The following is a 17,073-nucleotide window of genomic DNA, read 5'->3' as shown; positions in this document are numbered from 1 at the left end:
TGTTACCTGAACAGGCGCCGGAGTGTGGGCGACTAGGGGATTTTCACAGTAACTTCATTGCAGTGTTAATGTAAGCCGACTTGTGGCACTAATAAATAAACTTTAAACTTTAATTTATTGCCCACACATGGTTTCTATCCCTCTGATCGCCTCCCCGCTCATGCGTCTGCACCTCAAATGTTGCTAATGTGTCCGCTTCCACCACCTCCTCTGGCAGCGCGTTCCAGGCACCCACCACTCTCTGCATGAAAAACTCCCCCCGCACATCTCCCTTAAACTTTCCCCCCTCTCACCTTGAACCCTGTGCCCCCCTTGTAGTCGACACTTCCACCCTGGGGAAAAAGCCTCTGACTATCCACCCTGTCTACGCCACTCATAATTTTGTAGACCAGGTCTCCCCTCAGCCTCCGTCTTTCCAGTGAAAACAGTCCCAGTTTATCCAACCTCTCCTCATAGCCAACACCCTCGAGACCAGGCAACATCCTGGTGAACCTGCTTTGCACTCTCTCCAAAGCTTCCACGTCCTTCTGGTAGTGTGGCGACCAGAACTGCACGCAATACTCCAAATGCGGCCTAACTAAAGTCTTATATGGCTGGAACATAAAGTGTATTTATTCGTGTCACAAGTAGGCTTACATTAACACTGCAATGAAGTTACTGTGAAATTCCCCTAGTCGCCACACTCTGGCGCCTGTTCGGGTTACACTGAGGGAGAATTTAGCACGGCCAATCCACCCTAACTAGCACGTCTTTCGGACTGTGGGAGGAAACCCGCGCAGACACGGGGGAGAATGAGCAGACTCCGCACAGACAGTGACCCAAGCCGGGAATCGAACCCGGGTCCCTGGCGCTGTGAGGCGGCAGCGCTAACCACTGTGCCACTGACTTGCAATTCCGTCACGTCTACATCATAAACCCTTGACAATTTTAAAGACCAGTGGCAGTCCTTCATTGTAACATGTCCTGCTGCATCCCGGTGTAACTCACTATTTCAGAGTTAGGGGAGTGTTGTGGAGTAAGTGGCAATGCGTGGGTTGTGACAGACAGTAATCTACCACGGCCCACACACATTCCCATTTACTCCCCTAACTCTGAAATATCACCTCCTTCACTCTGAAATGCCACAACTCTCAATCCAATTCAATTTTATTGCCATCATATAGTGCATAACGAAAAGTGAGCTTGAATCATAGAAACCCTACAGTGCAGAAGGAGGCCATTCAGCCCATCGAGCCTGCACCGACCACAATCCCATCCAGACCCTATCCCCGCAACCCCACGCATACACCCCTCTAATCCGCCTGACACTAAGGGGCAACTTAGCTTGGCCAATCCACCTAACCTACACATCTTTCGACACTAAGGGGCAATTTAGCATGGCCAATCCACCTAACCCACACATCTTTCGACACTAAGGGGCAATTTAGCATGGCCAATCCACCTAACCCGCACATCTTTCGACACTAAGGGGCAATTTAGCATGGCCAATCCACCTAACCTGCACATCTTTGGACACTAATGGGCAACTTAGCTTGGCCAATCCACCTAACCTACACATCTTTGGACACTAAGGGGCAATTTAGCACGGCCAATCCACCTAACCCGCACATCTTTGGACACTAAGGGGCAATTTAGCATGGCCAATCCACCTAACCTGCACATCTTTGGACACTAATGGGCAATTTAGCATGGCCAATCCACCTAACCCGCACATCTTTGGACACTAAGGGGCAATTTAGCATGGCCAATCCACCTAACCCGCACATCTTTGGACACTAAGGGGCAATTTAGCCTGGCCAATCCACCTAATTCGCACATCTTTGGACACTAAGGGGCAATTTAACATGGCCAATCCTCCTAACCTGCACATCTTTTGAGTGTGGGAGGAAACTGGAGCACCCGGAGGAAACCCACGCAGACATGGGGAGAACATGCAGACTCCGCACAGACCGTGACCCAAGCCGGGAATCGAACCCGGGTCCCTGGCGCTGTGGGGCAGCAGCGCTAACCCCACTGTGCCACCATGCCGCCCATAAGTGTGTTGTTTACGAGGAGAGGTTGGATAAACTCGGGTTGTTTTCACTGGAAAGATGGAGACTGAGGGGAGACCTGATTGAAGTCTACAAAATGATGAGAGGCACAGTAGATAGGGTGGAGAGTCAGAGCTTGCACGCTCCCAAGATACATAAAAAGAAGCAAAAAGTTGAAGTAAAGTTTATTTATTAGTGTCACAGGTAGACTTACATTCACACTGCAATGAAGTTACTGTGAAAACCCCCCAGTCGCCACACTCCGGTGCCTGTTTGGGTTACACTGAGGGAGAATTTAGCACCTAACCTGCACGTCTTTCGGACTGTGGGAGGAAACTGGAGCACCCGGAGGAAACCCACGCAGACACGGGGGTTGGGGGAGCACCACATACTATGGCTAGGTGGACAGAGAGTCTTTTCAAAGAGTTAGCACAGGCAGGATGAGACGAAAGGCCACCTTTTTCCCCAAATGAGGCAAGTGCTGTTAAAGTTTATTTATTGTCACAAGTGGGCTTATATTAACACTGTGAAAATTCGCCAGGGACCCGGGTTCGATTCCAGCTTCAGGTCACTGTCTGTGTGGAGTCTGCACGTTCTCCCCGTGTCTGCGTGGGTTTCCTCCGGGTGCTCTGGTTTCCTCCCACAATCCAAAGATGTGCAGGTTAGGTGGATTGGCCATGCTAAATTGCCCCTTAGTGTCCAAAGATGTGCCGGTTAGGTGGATTGGCCATGCTAAATTGCCCCTTAGTGTCCAAAGAGGGGCTGGTTAGGTGGATTGGCCATGCTAAATTGTCCCTTAGTGTCCAAAGGTGTTCAGGTTAGGTGGATTGGCCATGCTAAATTGCCCCTTAGTGTCCAAAGATGTGCAGGTTAGGTGGATTGGCCATGCTAAATTGCCCCTTAGTGTCCAAAGATGTGCAGGTTAGATGGATTGGCCATGCTAAATTGCCCCTTAGTGTCCAAAGATGTGCAGGTTGGGTGGATTGGTCATGCTAAATTGCCCCTTAGTGTCCAAAGATGTGCAGGTTAGGGGGATTGGCCATGCTAAATTGCCCCTTAGTGTCCAAAGATGTGCAGGTTAGGTGGATTGGTCATGCTAAATTGCCCCTTAGTGTCCAAAGATGTGCAGGTTAGGTGGATTGGTCATGCTAAATTGCCCCTTAGTGTCCAAAGATGTGCAGGTTAGGGGGATTGGCCATGCTAAATTACCCCTTAGTGTCAGGGAGATTAGTAGGGTAAATGTGTGGGGTTACAGGAATAGGGCCTGGGTGGGATTGTGGTCGGTGCAGACTCGATGGGCCGAATGGCCTCTTTCTGTACTGCAGGGATTCTATGGAGGAGGAGTTGGGGGACAAAGGGGTACGGGGACTCTCCTGCCATTCCCTCATATGAACCACTCCACTTGCTGATTCTTCTCTTTCTCTGATACCCCATGTTATGTACTCTATTATGTGACACACTTCACTCTCTAATATATCTCACCCTTCTTCGACAGTGTGTGCAGTTTTTCATTTACTTATTGGGCGATGCCTCGTGATATTATCGCTAGACTATTAATCCAGAAACTCAGCGAATGTTCCGGGGGACCCGGGTTCGAATCCCACCACGGCAGATGGTGGAATCTGAATTCAATAAAAAATATCTGGAATTAAGAATCTACTGATGACCCATTGTCGGAAGAACCCATCTGGTTCCCTTTAGGGAAGGAAATCTGCCGTCCTTACCCCGGTCTGGCCTACATGTGACTCCAGAGCCACAGCAATGTGGTTGATTCTCAACTGCCCTCCAAGGGCAATGAGGGATGGGCAATAAATGCTGGGCCCAGCCAGCGACACCCATGTCCCACGAATGAATAAAAAAAACCAGGTTCAAGGGGGAAAGTGTAAGGGAGATGTGCGGGGGAAGTTTCTCACGCAGAGGGTGGTGGGTGCCTGGAACGCGCTGCCAGAGGAGGTGGTGGAAGCAGGCACATTAGCAACATTTAAGGCGTATCTTGATAGACGCATGAATGGGAGAACAGAGGGATAGAAACCGCATATTGGCGCAGGTGGCCAGACCAGGGTAAGCCGGCAGATTTCCTTCCCTAAAGGACATTAGTGAACCAGATGGGTTTTTCCGACAATGGGTCATCAGTAGATTCTTAATTCCAGATATTATTCATTGAATTCAAATTCCACCATCTGCCGTGGCGGGATTCGAACCCGGGTCCCCCAGAACATTAGCTGAGTTTCTGGATTAATAGTCTAGTGATAATACCACTGGGCCATCACCTCCTCTTGGAGCCAAAAGGAAATTCGGCATGCCAGCTACGACTCGTACCAACCTTTACAGGTGCACCATAGAAAGCGTTCTTTCGGGTTGTATCACAGCTTGGTATGGGGCTCCTGCTCTGCCCAAGACCGCAAGGAACTACAAAAGGTCGTGAATGTAGCCCAATCCCATCACGCAAACCAGCCTCCCATCCATTGACTCTGTCTACACTTCCCGCTGCCTCGGGGAAAAGCAGCCAGCATAATTAAGGACCCCACGCACCCCGGGCATTCTCTCTTCCACCTTCTTCCGTCGGGGAAAAAGATACAAAAGTCTGAGGTCACGTAGCGACTGACTCAAGAACAGCTTCTTCCCTGCTGCTGTCAGACTTTTGAATGGACCTACCTCGCATTCAGTTGATCTTTCCCCACACCCTAGCTATGACTGTAACACTACATTCTGCACTCTCTCCTTTCCTTCTCTATGAACGGTATGCTTTGTCTGTATAGCGCGCAAGAAACAATACTTTTCACTGTATGTTAATACATGTGACAATAATAAATCAAATCAAACCAAACCCTGGGAAAAAACCTCTGGCTATGCATCCTTTCTATGTGGCATGGTGGCATGGTGGTTAGCACTGCTGCCTCACAGTGCCAGGGACCTGGGTTCGATTCCGGCCTCGAGTCACTGTCTGTGCAGAGTCTGCACGTTCAACCCGTGTCTGCCTGGGTTTCGTCTGGGTGCTCCGATTTCCTCCCACAGTCCAAAGATGTGTAGGTTAGGTGGATTGGCCATGCTAAATTGCCCCTGAGTGTCCAAAGATGTGCAGGTTAGGTGGATTGGCCATGCTAAATTGCCCCTCAGTGTCCAAAGATGTGCGGATTAGGTGGATTGGCCATGCTAAATTGCCACTTCGTGTCAGGGAGATTAGCAGGGTAAATATGTGGGGTTACGGGAATAGGGTCTGGGTGGGATTGTGGTCGGTGCAGACTCGATGGGCCGAATGGCCTCCTTCTGCATTGTAGGGATGCTCTCATAATTCTGTCGACCTCTATCAGGTCTCCCCTCAGCCTCCGTCTTTCCAGTGAAAACAACCCACGTTTATCCTCGTACCTCAAACCCTCCGGACCAGGGTGTGGTCACCCTCCATACCTCACAACTCACCACCACTCCTCGAGGCAGTGCAGAGCCTGATCTGGATATTAGGCAGTGGCCATTTTGGAAGAGTGCTTTCTGTCCGCCATCTTTGAAAACTGAGGAGGCCTCACGGCCTTTGAGAAAAACAATCGCTTCACGGCCTAATTTCCAGCCCAACGCCTCGAGAAGAGACACCGCAAAAAAAAAATCCTCGCTGTAAGACATTAGCGAGAAGTTTCTCCACTTGTAAATGAGACAATGCCGACATGATAATGAGGTTTGGGACTGCTTGTTTTGTTTTCTACCCAAGCCTGTCAATCACCACAGATTAAACCGTTGGCCCTGCTTATTTCTATTCCAATTTATTTATCAGGTCCATTATACTTAAACTACATTATTCTGCCTTATTCAGAATTATCAATGTACAGAAACACTGCGGAGTGAGTGGCAAAGCACAAACGTGATCCATATTCATGAACCCAGCTGAATATTGGAAAAATGACAGGAAAATTTGCACTTAAAATGCTAACTGAAACTGTTATCTCACCAGGGATTTCTGCCACTTGCGGAGTTCTGCGCAGAGTGGTTCACCAAGGAGCGATATCGACAGTAATCGAGGCCGAGGGAAATTCTTTATGCATTCATTCGTGGGACATGGGCGTCGCTGGCCGGGCCAGCATTTATTGCCCATCCCTAGTTGCCCCTTGGAGGGCAGTTGAGAGTCAACCACATTGCTGTGGCTCTGGAGTCACATGTAGGGCAGACTGGGAACATGCAGGTGAGGATGTTCCCATTTATCTGCTGCCCTTGTCCTTCTAGGTGGAAGTGGTCGTGGGTTTGGAAGATGCTGTCTAAGGATCTTTGGTGAATTTCTGCAGTCCGTCTTGTAGATAGTACACACTGCTGCTACTGAGCGTCGGTGGGCAATTTAGCACGGCCAATCCACTTAACCTGCACACCTTTGAATACTAAGGGGAAATTTAGCATGGCCAATCCACCTAACCAGCACATCTTTGGACACTAAGGGGCAATTTAGCATGGCCAATCCACCTAACCCGCACATCTTTCGACACTAAGGGGCAATTTTGCATGGCCAATCCACCTAACCTGCACATCTTTGGACACTAAGGGGCAATTTAGCATGGCCAATCCACCTAACCAGCCCCTCTTTGGACACTAAGAGGCAATTTTGCATGGCCAATCCCCTAACCTGCATATCTTAGGACACTAAGGGACAATTTAGCATGGCCAATCTCCCTAACCTGCATATCTTTGGACACTCAGGGGCAGTTTATCATGTCCAATCCACCTAACTGGCACATCTTTGGACACTAAGGGGCAATTTAGCATGGTCAATCCACCCAACCTGCACATCTTTGGACACTAAGGGGCAATTTAGCAAGGGCCAATCCACCCAACCTGAACATCTTTGGACACTAAGGGGCAATTTAGCATGGTCAATCCACCCAACCTGCACATCTTTGGACACTAAGGGGCAATTTAGCAAGGGCCAATCCACCCAACCTGAACATCTTTGGACACTAAGGGGCAATTTAGCATGGCCAATCCACCTAACCTGCACATCTTTGAACACTAAGGGGCAATTTAGCAAGGCCAATCCACCTAATTCGCACATCTTTGGACACTAATGGGCAATTTAGCATGGCAATCCACCTAACCCTCACATCTTTGGACACTAAGGGGCAATTTAGCATGGCCAAGCCACCTAACCTGCACATCTTTGAACACTAAGGGGCAATTTAGCACGGCCAATCCATCTAACATGTACATCTTTGGAGACTGAGGGGCAATTTAGCATGGCCAATCCCCCGAACCTGTACATCTTTGGACACTAAGAGGCAATTTAGCATGGCCAATCCCCCGAACCTGTACATCTTTGGACACTAAGAGGCAATTTAGCACGGCCAATCCACCTAACCTGCACATCTTTGGACACTAAGGGGCAATTTAGCACGGCCAATCCACCTAACCTGCACATCTTTGGACACTAAAGGGCAATTTAGCATGGCCAATCCACCTAACCTGCACATCTTTGGACTGTGGGAGGAAACTGGAGCACCCGGCGGAAACCCACGCAGACACGGGGGAAAACGTGCAGACTCCACACAGACCAGCAGCATTTCGCTCTTATTCTTTTGACCTTTTTTTCTTGTTAGGCCCGGCTTAACGGGACCAAATGGAGTTTGCGGAGATCAGTCGCTGTAATGTGTTTGTCAAACCTGCTTGTTTGTTGGACTGCTCCGAACGAGGTGCAGCTTTGTGCAGCTGGCTTGGCAGCATTTGGGAGATTTCTATTTGTTAAATGCTTCATTAGCTACTTGAGGAGTGGAAAAGCAGTCTTGGCAGAGATTCATCACGATTGGCAGATATTTGTTTGTTCCCAGTAACTGATAAAAGCTTGCCTGAATCACGTCTTTCAATATTTTTCCCGGATGGAACGTGATCCTTGAGGGTTGGAGGCAAATGTGGCCCTCACAGAATCACCATAGTGCAGAAAGAGGCCATTCGGCCCATCGAGCCTGCACCCACCACAATCCCACCCAGGCCCCATCCCCGTAACCCCAGGCATTTACCCTGATAATCCCCTGACACTAAGGGGCAATTTAGCATGGCCAATCCACCTAACCTGCACATCTTTGGACACTAAGGGGCAATTTAGCATGGCCAATCCACCTAACCTGCACTTCTTTGGACACTAAGGGGCAATTTAGCATGGCCAATCCACCTAACCTGCACATCTTTGGACCCTAAGGGGCAATTTAGCATGGCCAATCCACCAAACCTGCACATCTTTGAACACTAAGGGGCAATTTAGCATGGCCAATCCACCTAACCTGCACATCTTTGGACACTAAGGGACAATTCAGCATGGCCAATCCACCTACCCGCACATCTTTGGACACTAAGGGACAATTCAGCATGGCCAATCCACCTAACCTGCACATCTTTGGACACTAAGGGGCAATTTAGCATGGCCAATCCACCTTACCTGCACATTTTTGGACATTAAGGGGCAATTTAGCATGGCCAATCCACCTAACTGGCATATCTTTGGACACTAAGGGGCAATTTCCCCATGGTTAATCCACCTAACCTGCACATCTTTGGACATTAAGGGGCAATTTAGCATGGCCAATCCACCTAACCTGCACATCTTTGGACATTAAGGGGCAATTTAGCATGGCCAATCCACCTAACCTGCACATCTTTGGACACTAATGGGGCAATTTAGCATGGCCAATCCACCTAACCGGCACATCTTTGGACACTAATGGGGCAATTTAGCATGGCCAATCCACCTTACCTGCACATTTTTGGACATTAAGGGGCAATTTAGCATGGCCAATCCACCTAACTGGCATATCTTTGGACACTAAGGGGCAATTTCCCCATGGTTAATCCACCTAACCTGCACATCTTTGGACATTAAGGGGCAATTTAGCATGGCCAATCCACCTAACCTGCACATCTTTGGACACTAATGGGGCAATTTAGCATGGCCAATCCACCTAACCGGCACATCTTTGGACACTAATGGGGCAATTTAGCATGGCCAATCCACCTAACCTACACATCTTTGGACTTTAAGGGGCAATTTAGCATGGCCAATCCACCTAACCTACACATCTCTGGACACTAAGGGGCAATTTAGCATGGCCAATCCACCTAACCTAACCTAGCTATGACTAACACTACATATTGTGGCCTCTCCTTTCCTTCTCCCCTATGTACACTATGAACGGTATGCTTTGTCTGTATAGCGTGCAAGAAACAATACTTTTCACTGTATACTAATACATGTATGATGTATGATGTAAGTGAGGAGGTGTGGGATAGAGGGAAAGTTGGCCGATTGGATAGGTAACTGGCTGTCTGATCGAAGACAGAGGGTGGTGGTGGATGGAAAATTTTCGGATTGGAGGCAGGATGCTAGCGGAGTGCCGCCGGGATCAGTGCTTGGTCCTCTGCTCTTTGTGATTTTTATTAATGACTTAGAGGAGGGGGCTGAAGGGTGGGTCAGTAAATTTGCTGATGACACCAAGATTGGTGGAGTAGTGGATGAGGTGGAGGGCTGTTGTAGGCTGCAAAGAGACATTGATAGGATGCAAAGCTGGGATGAAAAATGGCAAATGGAGTTTAACCCTGATAAATGTGAGGTGATTCATTTTGGTAGGACTAATTTAAATGTGGATTACAGGGTCAGAGGTAGGGTTCTGAAGACTGTGGGGGAACAGAGAGATCTTGGGGTCCATATCCACAGATCTCCAAAGGTTGCCACTCAAGTGGATAGAGCTGTGAAGAAGGCCTATAGTGTGTCAGCTTTTATTAACAGGGGTTGGAGTTTAAGAGCCGTGGGGTTATGCTGCAACTGTACAGGACCTTGGTGAGACCACATTTGGAATATTGTGTGCAGTTCTGGTCACCTCACTATAAGAAGGATGTGGAAGCGCTGGAAAGAGTGCAGTGGAGATTTACCAGGATGCTGCCTGGTTTGGAGGGTAGATCTTATGAGGAAAGGTTGAGGGAGCTAGGGCTGTTCTCTCTGGAGCGGAGGAGGCTGAGGGGAGACTTAATAGAGGTTTATAAAATGATGAAGGGGATAGATAGAGTGAACGTTCAAAGACTATTTCCTCGGGTGGATGGAGCTATTACAAGGGGGCATAACTATAGGGTTCATGGTGGGAGATATAGGGAGGATATCAGAAGTAGGTTCTTTACGCAGAGAGTGGTTGGGGTGTGGAATGGACTGCCTGCAGTGATAGTGGAGTCAGACACTTTAGGAACATTGAAGCGGTTATTGGATAGGCACATGGAGCACACCAGGATGATAGGGAGTGGGATAGCTTGATCTTGGTTTCAGATAAAGCTCGGCACAACATTGTGGGCCGAAGGGCCTGTTCTGTGCTCTCTGTTCTATGTTCTATGTGGCAATAATAAATCAAATCAAATCAAATCAAGATCCTGAAATGCCTCTCGATAAATACTTCTGTACACTCAGTACGGTCTGCTGGAGAAAATCTGCATGCTAATTCCTGTCAGTATCCAACCAACAGCCCAATGACATCCCTCCAGCCACTTTTATTGCCTGCCAAGCAAAATTCATGCAGGCTTGAAGTGGAATCCAGAGTGATTATTGAAGCAAATGTATCGTTTCATTTCTGCTCACTGAATCAATCACTGTCACTTAGGCTGAAGTCTTCATAAAAATATGCAGGGGAGATAAAGTTACAGAGTTATGGAGGTTTACAGCGTGGAAACAGGCCATTCGGCCCAACTTGTCCATGTCGTCCAGTTCTTACACTAAGCTAGTCCCAATTGCCCGCATTTGGTCCATATCCCTCTATACCCATCTTACCCATGTAACTGTCTGAACGCTTTCTAAAAGACAAAACTGTACCCGCCTCTACTACTGCCTCTGGCAGCTTGTTCCAGACACTCACCACGCTGTGTGTGAAAGAATTGCCCCTCCGGACCCTTTTGTATCTCTCCCCTCTCACCTTAAACCTATGCCCTTTAGTTTTAGACTCCCCTACCTTTGGGAAAAGATATTGACTATCTAACTGACGTATGCCCCTCATTATTTTATAGACCTCTATAAGATCACCCCTCAGCCTCCTACGCTCCAGGGAAAATAGTTCCAGTCTATCCAGCCTCTCCTTATAACTCAAACCTCAAGTCCCGGTAGCATCCTGGTAAGTCTTTTCTGCACTCTTTCCAGTTTAATAATATCCTTTCTATAATAGGATGACCAGAGCTGTACACAGTATTCCAAGTGTGGCCTTACTAATGTCTTGTACAACTTCAGCAAGACGTCCCAACTCCTGTATTCAATGTTCTGACCCATGAAACCAAGCATGCCGAATGCCTTCTTCACCACTCTGTCCACCTGTGACTCCACTTTCAAGGAGCTATGAACGTGTACCCCTCGATCTCTTTGTTCTGTAACTCTCCCCAACGCCCTACTATTAACTGAGTAAGTCCTGCCCTGGTTCAATCTACTAAAATGCATCACCTCGCATTTGTCTAAATTAAACTCCATCTGCCATTCGTCAGCCCACTGGCCCAATTGATCAAGATCCCGTTGCAATCCAAGATAACCTTCTTCACTGTCCACTACACCACCAATCCAGAAGGAATCTTTTATATTCATTCGTGGGACATGGGCGTCGCTGGCTGGGCCCAGCATTTATTGCCCATCCCTAGTTGCCCTTGGAGGGCAGTTGAGAGTCAACCACATTGCTGTGGCTCTGGAGTCACATGTAGGCCAGACCGGGATAAGGACGGCAGATTTCCTTCCCTAAAGGACATTAGTGAACCAGATGAGTTTTTCCGACAATGGTTTCATGGCTGGGCCAGCATTTATTGCCCATCCCTAGTTGCCCCTCGGAGAGGGCAGTGGAGTCACATGTGGGCCAGACCAGTTAAGGACGGCAGATTTCCCGCAGTGACTGGAGATCCAAATGTAGCATTGGCGCCTCACAGTTGGTGGGCTCGGGGTGGGGAACGGGGGGGGGACGGGGTTGCAGGGGGGGGGGGGTGGTCGGGCGAGGAGTGGTTGAATCCAGGAACAGATTTCTTCATGAGGCTGCTGGCTTTTTCCCTCTGGGTTGCTGACTTCCCGCAACTGTGAAGAAAGGTGGGCTGGAGAGGGTGAGATGAGTGTGCTGGACTGGTGTTAAACTATAGGGCCTGGAACATATGAGGAGAGACTGAGTAGACTGGGGCGAGACTCATTGGAATTCAGAAGAATGAGGGGAGATCTTATGGAAACATATAAGATTCTGAAGGGAATAGATAAGATAGAAGCAGGGAAGTTGTTTCCACTGGCGGGTGAAACTAGAACTAGGGGGCATGGCCTCAGAATAAGGGGGAGCAGATTTAGGATTGAGTTGAAGAGGAACTTCTTCACCCAAAGGGTTGTGAATCTGTGGAATTCCCTGCCCAGTTGAGGCTACCTCATTGAATGTTTCTAAGGCAAGGATAGATAGATTTTTGAACAGTAAAGGAATTAAGTGTTATGGTGAGCGGGGGGGGGGGGGGGGGGGTAAGTGGAGCTGAGTCCACGAAAAGATCAGCCATTGAATGGCGGAGCAGGCTCGAGGGGCCAGATGGCCTACTCCTGCTCCTAGTTCTTATTCAAACCCCTCAGCTGAGGGCTAAGTTGCCCATTAGTGTCAGGGGATTAGCAGGGTAAATACGTGTGTTGCGGGGATAGGGGGTGTAGACTGGATGGGCTGAATGTCCTCTTGCTGCACTGTAAGGATTCCCTGATTCTATTCTATGATTCCCCCTGTACCTTTGTAAAGAAACAGCAGCTCCCGTTCCGCGTAATTCGCACGTCTGACTTCACCGAGCACTGAAAAGCGGCACTTTAATTTATTGGGCAAAAAGCGTAAGAATTAATAAAACCACTTTGTAACTTACCATAAACTCCAGTTGAGATACAGGGAAATGCCTGCAATAAAAGAAAGGAAAAATCAACAGGGACTTTATACCCTTTCCATCTGCCTTTTATAAAATTGACATTATTGCCTCTTCATTTTCTTATAAGCCTGTTTTAAGACCATAAGTAAGAAGTCTCACAACACCAGGTTAAAGTCCAACAGGTTTATTTGGTAGCAAATACCATAAGCTTTCGGAGCGCTGCTCCGGAGAACAGAGACCACTCCATCTGACGAAGGAGCAGTGCTCCGAAAGCTTATGGTATTTGCTACCAAATAAACCTGTTGGACTTTAACCTGGTGTTGTTAAACTTCTTACTGTGTTTACCCCAGTCCAACGCCGGCATCTCCACATCATTAAGACCATAAGACATAGGAGCAGAATGAGGCCACTCGGCCCATCGAGTCTGCTCCGCCATTCAATCATGGCTGATATTTTTCTCATCCCCATTCTCCTGCCTTTTCCCCATAACCCCTGATCCCCTTATTAATCAAGAACCTATCTATCTCTGTCTTAAAGACACTCAATGACCCGGCCTCCACAGCCTTCTGCGGCAAAGAGTTCCACAGATTCAACACTCTCTGGCTGAAGAAATTCCTCCTCATCTCTGTTTTAAAGGATCGTCCCTTTAGCCTGAGGTTGTGCCCTCTGGTTCTAGTTTTTCCTACGAGTGGAAACATCCTCTCCACATCCACTCTATCCAGGCCTCGCAGTATCCTGTAAGTTTCAATAAGATTCCCCCCCTCATCCTTCTAAACTCCAACGAGTACAGACCCAGAGTCCTCAGAGTTCTGATCACGTATTCAAATGTACTTTCTCACATTTACGATGCACACTTTCCCCGGTAACACTGGTCATCTCTTAATGCTTCTTTTCAGCTCAGATCCGGGAATACCTGAGAGTTAGGCTCCCACCCCTCCTCAAATCCCCTGGAGTCTCCAAGAATTGACTTTTTTCTTTAATTAATTCGTGGGACATGGGCGTCGTTGGCTGGCCAGCATTTATTGCCCATCCCTAGTTGCCTTTGAACTGAATGTCTTGCTCGACCATTTCAGAGGGCAGTTGAGAGTCAACCACATTGCTGTGGAGTCACATGTAGGTCAGACCGGGTAAGGAAGGCAGATTTCCTTCCCTAAAAGGCATGGGAAGGCGATGGCCCCGTGGTATTATCGCTAGACTACTAATCCAGAAACTCAGCTAATGTTCTGGGGGACCCGGGTTCGAATCCCGCCATGGTGGACGGTGGAATTTGAATTCAACACAAATATCTGGAATTAAGAGTCTACTGATGACCATGAAACCATTGTCGATTGTCGGAAAAACCCATCTGGGTTCACTATGTCCTTTAGGGAAGGAAATCTGCTGTCCTTACCCAGTCTGACCCCAGAGCCACAACAATGTGGTTGACTCTCAACTGCCCTCCAAGGGCAACTAGGGAAGGGCAATAAGTGCTGGGCCCAGCCAGCGACGCCCATGTCCCACGAATGAATAAAACACATTAGTGAACCAGATGGGTTTTTCCGACAATGGGTCATCAGTAGATTCTTAATTTCAGATATTTTTTACTGAATTTAAATTCCACCATTTGCCATGGTGGGATTCGAACCCGGGTCCCCCAGAACATTAGCTGAGTTTCTGGATTAATAGTCTAGCGATAATATCACTAGGCCGTTGCCTCACCTCTCTAAGGACAGAGCTGCAAGCAACCACAACATAAAGAAAATCACACAGCACCAATATAACGTGTGTGTTTTTTTTATTGGTCACTTTACACACTCTCTGCTAATTACTTACTGAGATATTGACGATGGGAAAGGTGATTATTTACCTGATGGGATCAGTATTTACCTGAGTATTTACCCTGCAAGTCTCCTACTGAGGCCATTTGACCCACATGCCGACACTATAGTTAAGAAAGCCCCACCAACGCCTCTACTTTCTCAGAAGACTAAGGAAATTCGGCATGTCAGCTACGACTCTCACCAACTTTTACAGATGCACCATAGAAAGCATTCTTTCTGCTTGTATCACAGCTTGGTATGGGGCTCCTGCTCTGCCCAAGACTGCAAGGAACTACAAAAGGTCGTGAATGTAGCCCAATCCATCACGCAAACCAGCCTCCCATCCATTGACTCTGTCTACACTTCCCACTGCCTCGGGGAAAAGCAGCCAGCATAATTAAGGACCCCACGCACCCCCGGACATTCTCTCTTCCACCTTCTTCCGCCGGGTAAAAGATACAAAAGTCTGAGGTCACGTACCGACTGACTCAAGAACAGCTTCTTCCCTGCTGCCGTCAGACTTTTGAATGGACCTACCTCGCACTAAGTTGATCTTTCTCTACACCCTCGCTGTGACTGTAACACTACATTCTGCACTCTCTCCTTTCCTTCTCTATGAACGGTATGCTTTGTCTGTATAGCGCGCAAGAAACAATACTTTTCACTGTATCCCAATACATGTGACAATAATAAATCAAATCAAATCAAACCAAAATTTGATGAAACTTCCAGAAACATGTTGACCCAGATTTGGCGACCCGAAGTAAGTCACCAATTAATTTGACTTTCCAATACAGATTTAGAAACATAGAAACATAGAAAACTACAGCACAAAACAGGCCCTTCGGCCCACAAGTTGTGCCGAACATATCCTTACCTTTTAGGCCTATCTATAACCCTCCATCCTATTAAGTCCCATGTACTCATCCAGGAGTCTCTTAAAAGACCCTATTGAGTTTGCCTCCACCACCACTGACGGCAGCCGATTCCACTCGCCCACCACCCTCTGTGTGAAAAACTTCCCCCTAACATTTCCCCTGTACCTACCCCCCAGCACCTTGAACCTGTGTCCTCTCGTAGCAGCCATTTCCACCCTGGGAAAAAGCCTCTGAGAGTCCACCCGATCTATGCCTCTCAACATCTTATACACCTCTATTGGGTCTCCTCTCATCCTACGTCTCTCCAAGGAGAAAAGACCGAGCTCCCTCAGCCTATCCTCATAAGGCATGCCACTCAATCCAGGCAACATCCTTGTAAATCCCCTCTGCACCCTTTCAATCTTTTCCACATCCTTCCTATAGTGAGGTGACCAGAACTGAGCACAGGACTCCAAGTGGGGCCTGACGAGGGTCTTATATAGCTGCACCATTATCCCCGGAGTCCTAAACTCAAACTTTACTAAAAAGGAAAGGGGATTCTTTTGTTTCTGCTGGGGGCAATCTGCATCTGACCCACGATCGCAGAATGAATTTTTCTTTTAAGTTTATTTATTGGAGTCACAAGTAGGCTGCTGTGAAAATCCCCGAGTCGCCACACTCGCAAAGCATTTTATGGTGTTTTATAATCGGGGAGGTGGCGGCAGAGTGGTTTGGGACTGGATCAGTAATCCAGGGACTCAAGGTGATGCTCTGGGGACCCGGGTTTGAATCCTGTCACGGCAGATGATGAAATTTGAATTCAATAAAAGAATCTGGAATTAAAAGTCCAATAATGATCATGAAATTGCCTTTATAGGACGGGGTACAGAGTATAAAAGCTGGAGTCTGATGATGCAGCTGTATAGAACGCTGGTTAGGCCACATTTGGAGTACTGCGTCCAGTTCTGGTCGCCGCACTACCAGAAGGACGTGGAGGCATTGGAGAGAGTGCAGAGAAGGTTTACCAGGACGTTGCCTGGTATGGAGGGTCTTAGCTATGAGGAGAGATTGGGTAGACTGGGGTTGTTCTCTCTGGAAAGACGGAGAATGAGGGGAGATCTAATAGAGGTGTACAAGATTATGAAGGGTATAGATAGGGTGAACGGTGGGAGGCTTTTTCCCAGGTCGGAGGTGACGATCACGAGGGGTCACGGGCTCAAGGTGAGAGGGGCGAGGTATAACTCAGACATCAGAGGGACGTTTTTTACACAGAGGGTGGTGGGGGCCTGGAATGCGCTGCCAAGTAGGGTGGTGGAGGCAGGCACGCTGACATCGTTTAAGACTTACCTGGATAGTCACATGAGCAGCCTGGGAATGGAGGGATACAAACGATTGGTCTAGTTGGACCAAGGAGCGGCACAGGCTTGGAGGGTCGAAGGGCCTGTTTCCTGTGCTGTACTGTTCTTTGTTCTTTGTTCTTTGGAAGGTTTAAGGTGCTGGGGGGTAGGTACAGGGGAAATGTTAGGGGGAAGTTTTTCACACAGAGGGTGG

General features: G+C 48.1%; 1 protein-coding gene across 1 annotated transcript in view; it reads right to left on the bottom strand.

The window, feature by feature from the left end:
• LOC144481803 (ADP-ribose glycohydrolase MACROD1-like) overlaps positions 1 to 17,073 on the bottom strand; it is a 1,226,842-nt gene that overhangs the window by 54,620 nt on the left and 1,155,149 nt on the right. The window contains exon 7 of the mRNA XM_078200949.1: positions 12,867 to 12,897. Coding sequence (XP_078057075.1) covers positions 12,867 to 12,897 — 31 coding nt within the window. The remainder of the gene's footprint in view (positions 1 to 12,866; positions 12,898 to 17,073) is intronic.

The sequence above is a fragment of the Mustelus asterias genome, chromosome 33, assembly GCF_964213995.1.
Source record: "Mustelus asterias chromosome 33, sMusAst1.hap1.1, whole genome shotgun sequence".
NCBI classification, from domain to species: Eukaryota; Metazoa; Chordata; class Chondrichthyes; order Carcharhiniformes; family Triakidae; genus Mustelus; species Mustelus asterias.
The sequence above is the reverse complement of the archived record's forward strand: the minus strand, read 5'-3'. Positions and strand labels throughout refer to the sequence as shown.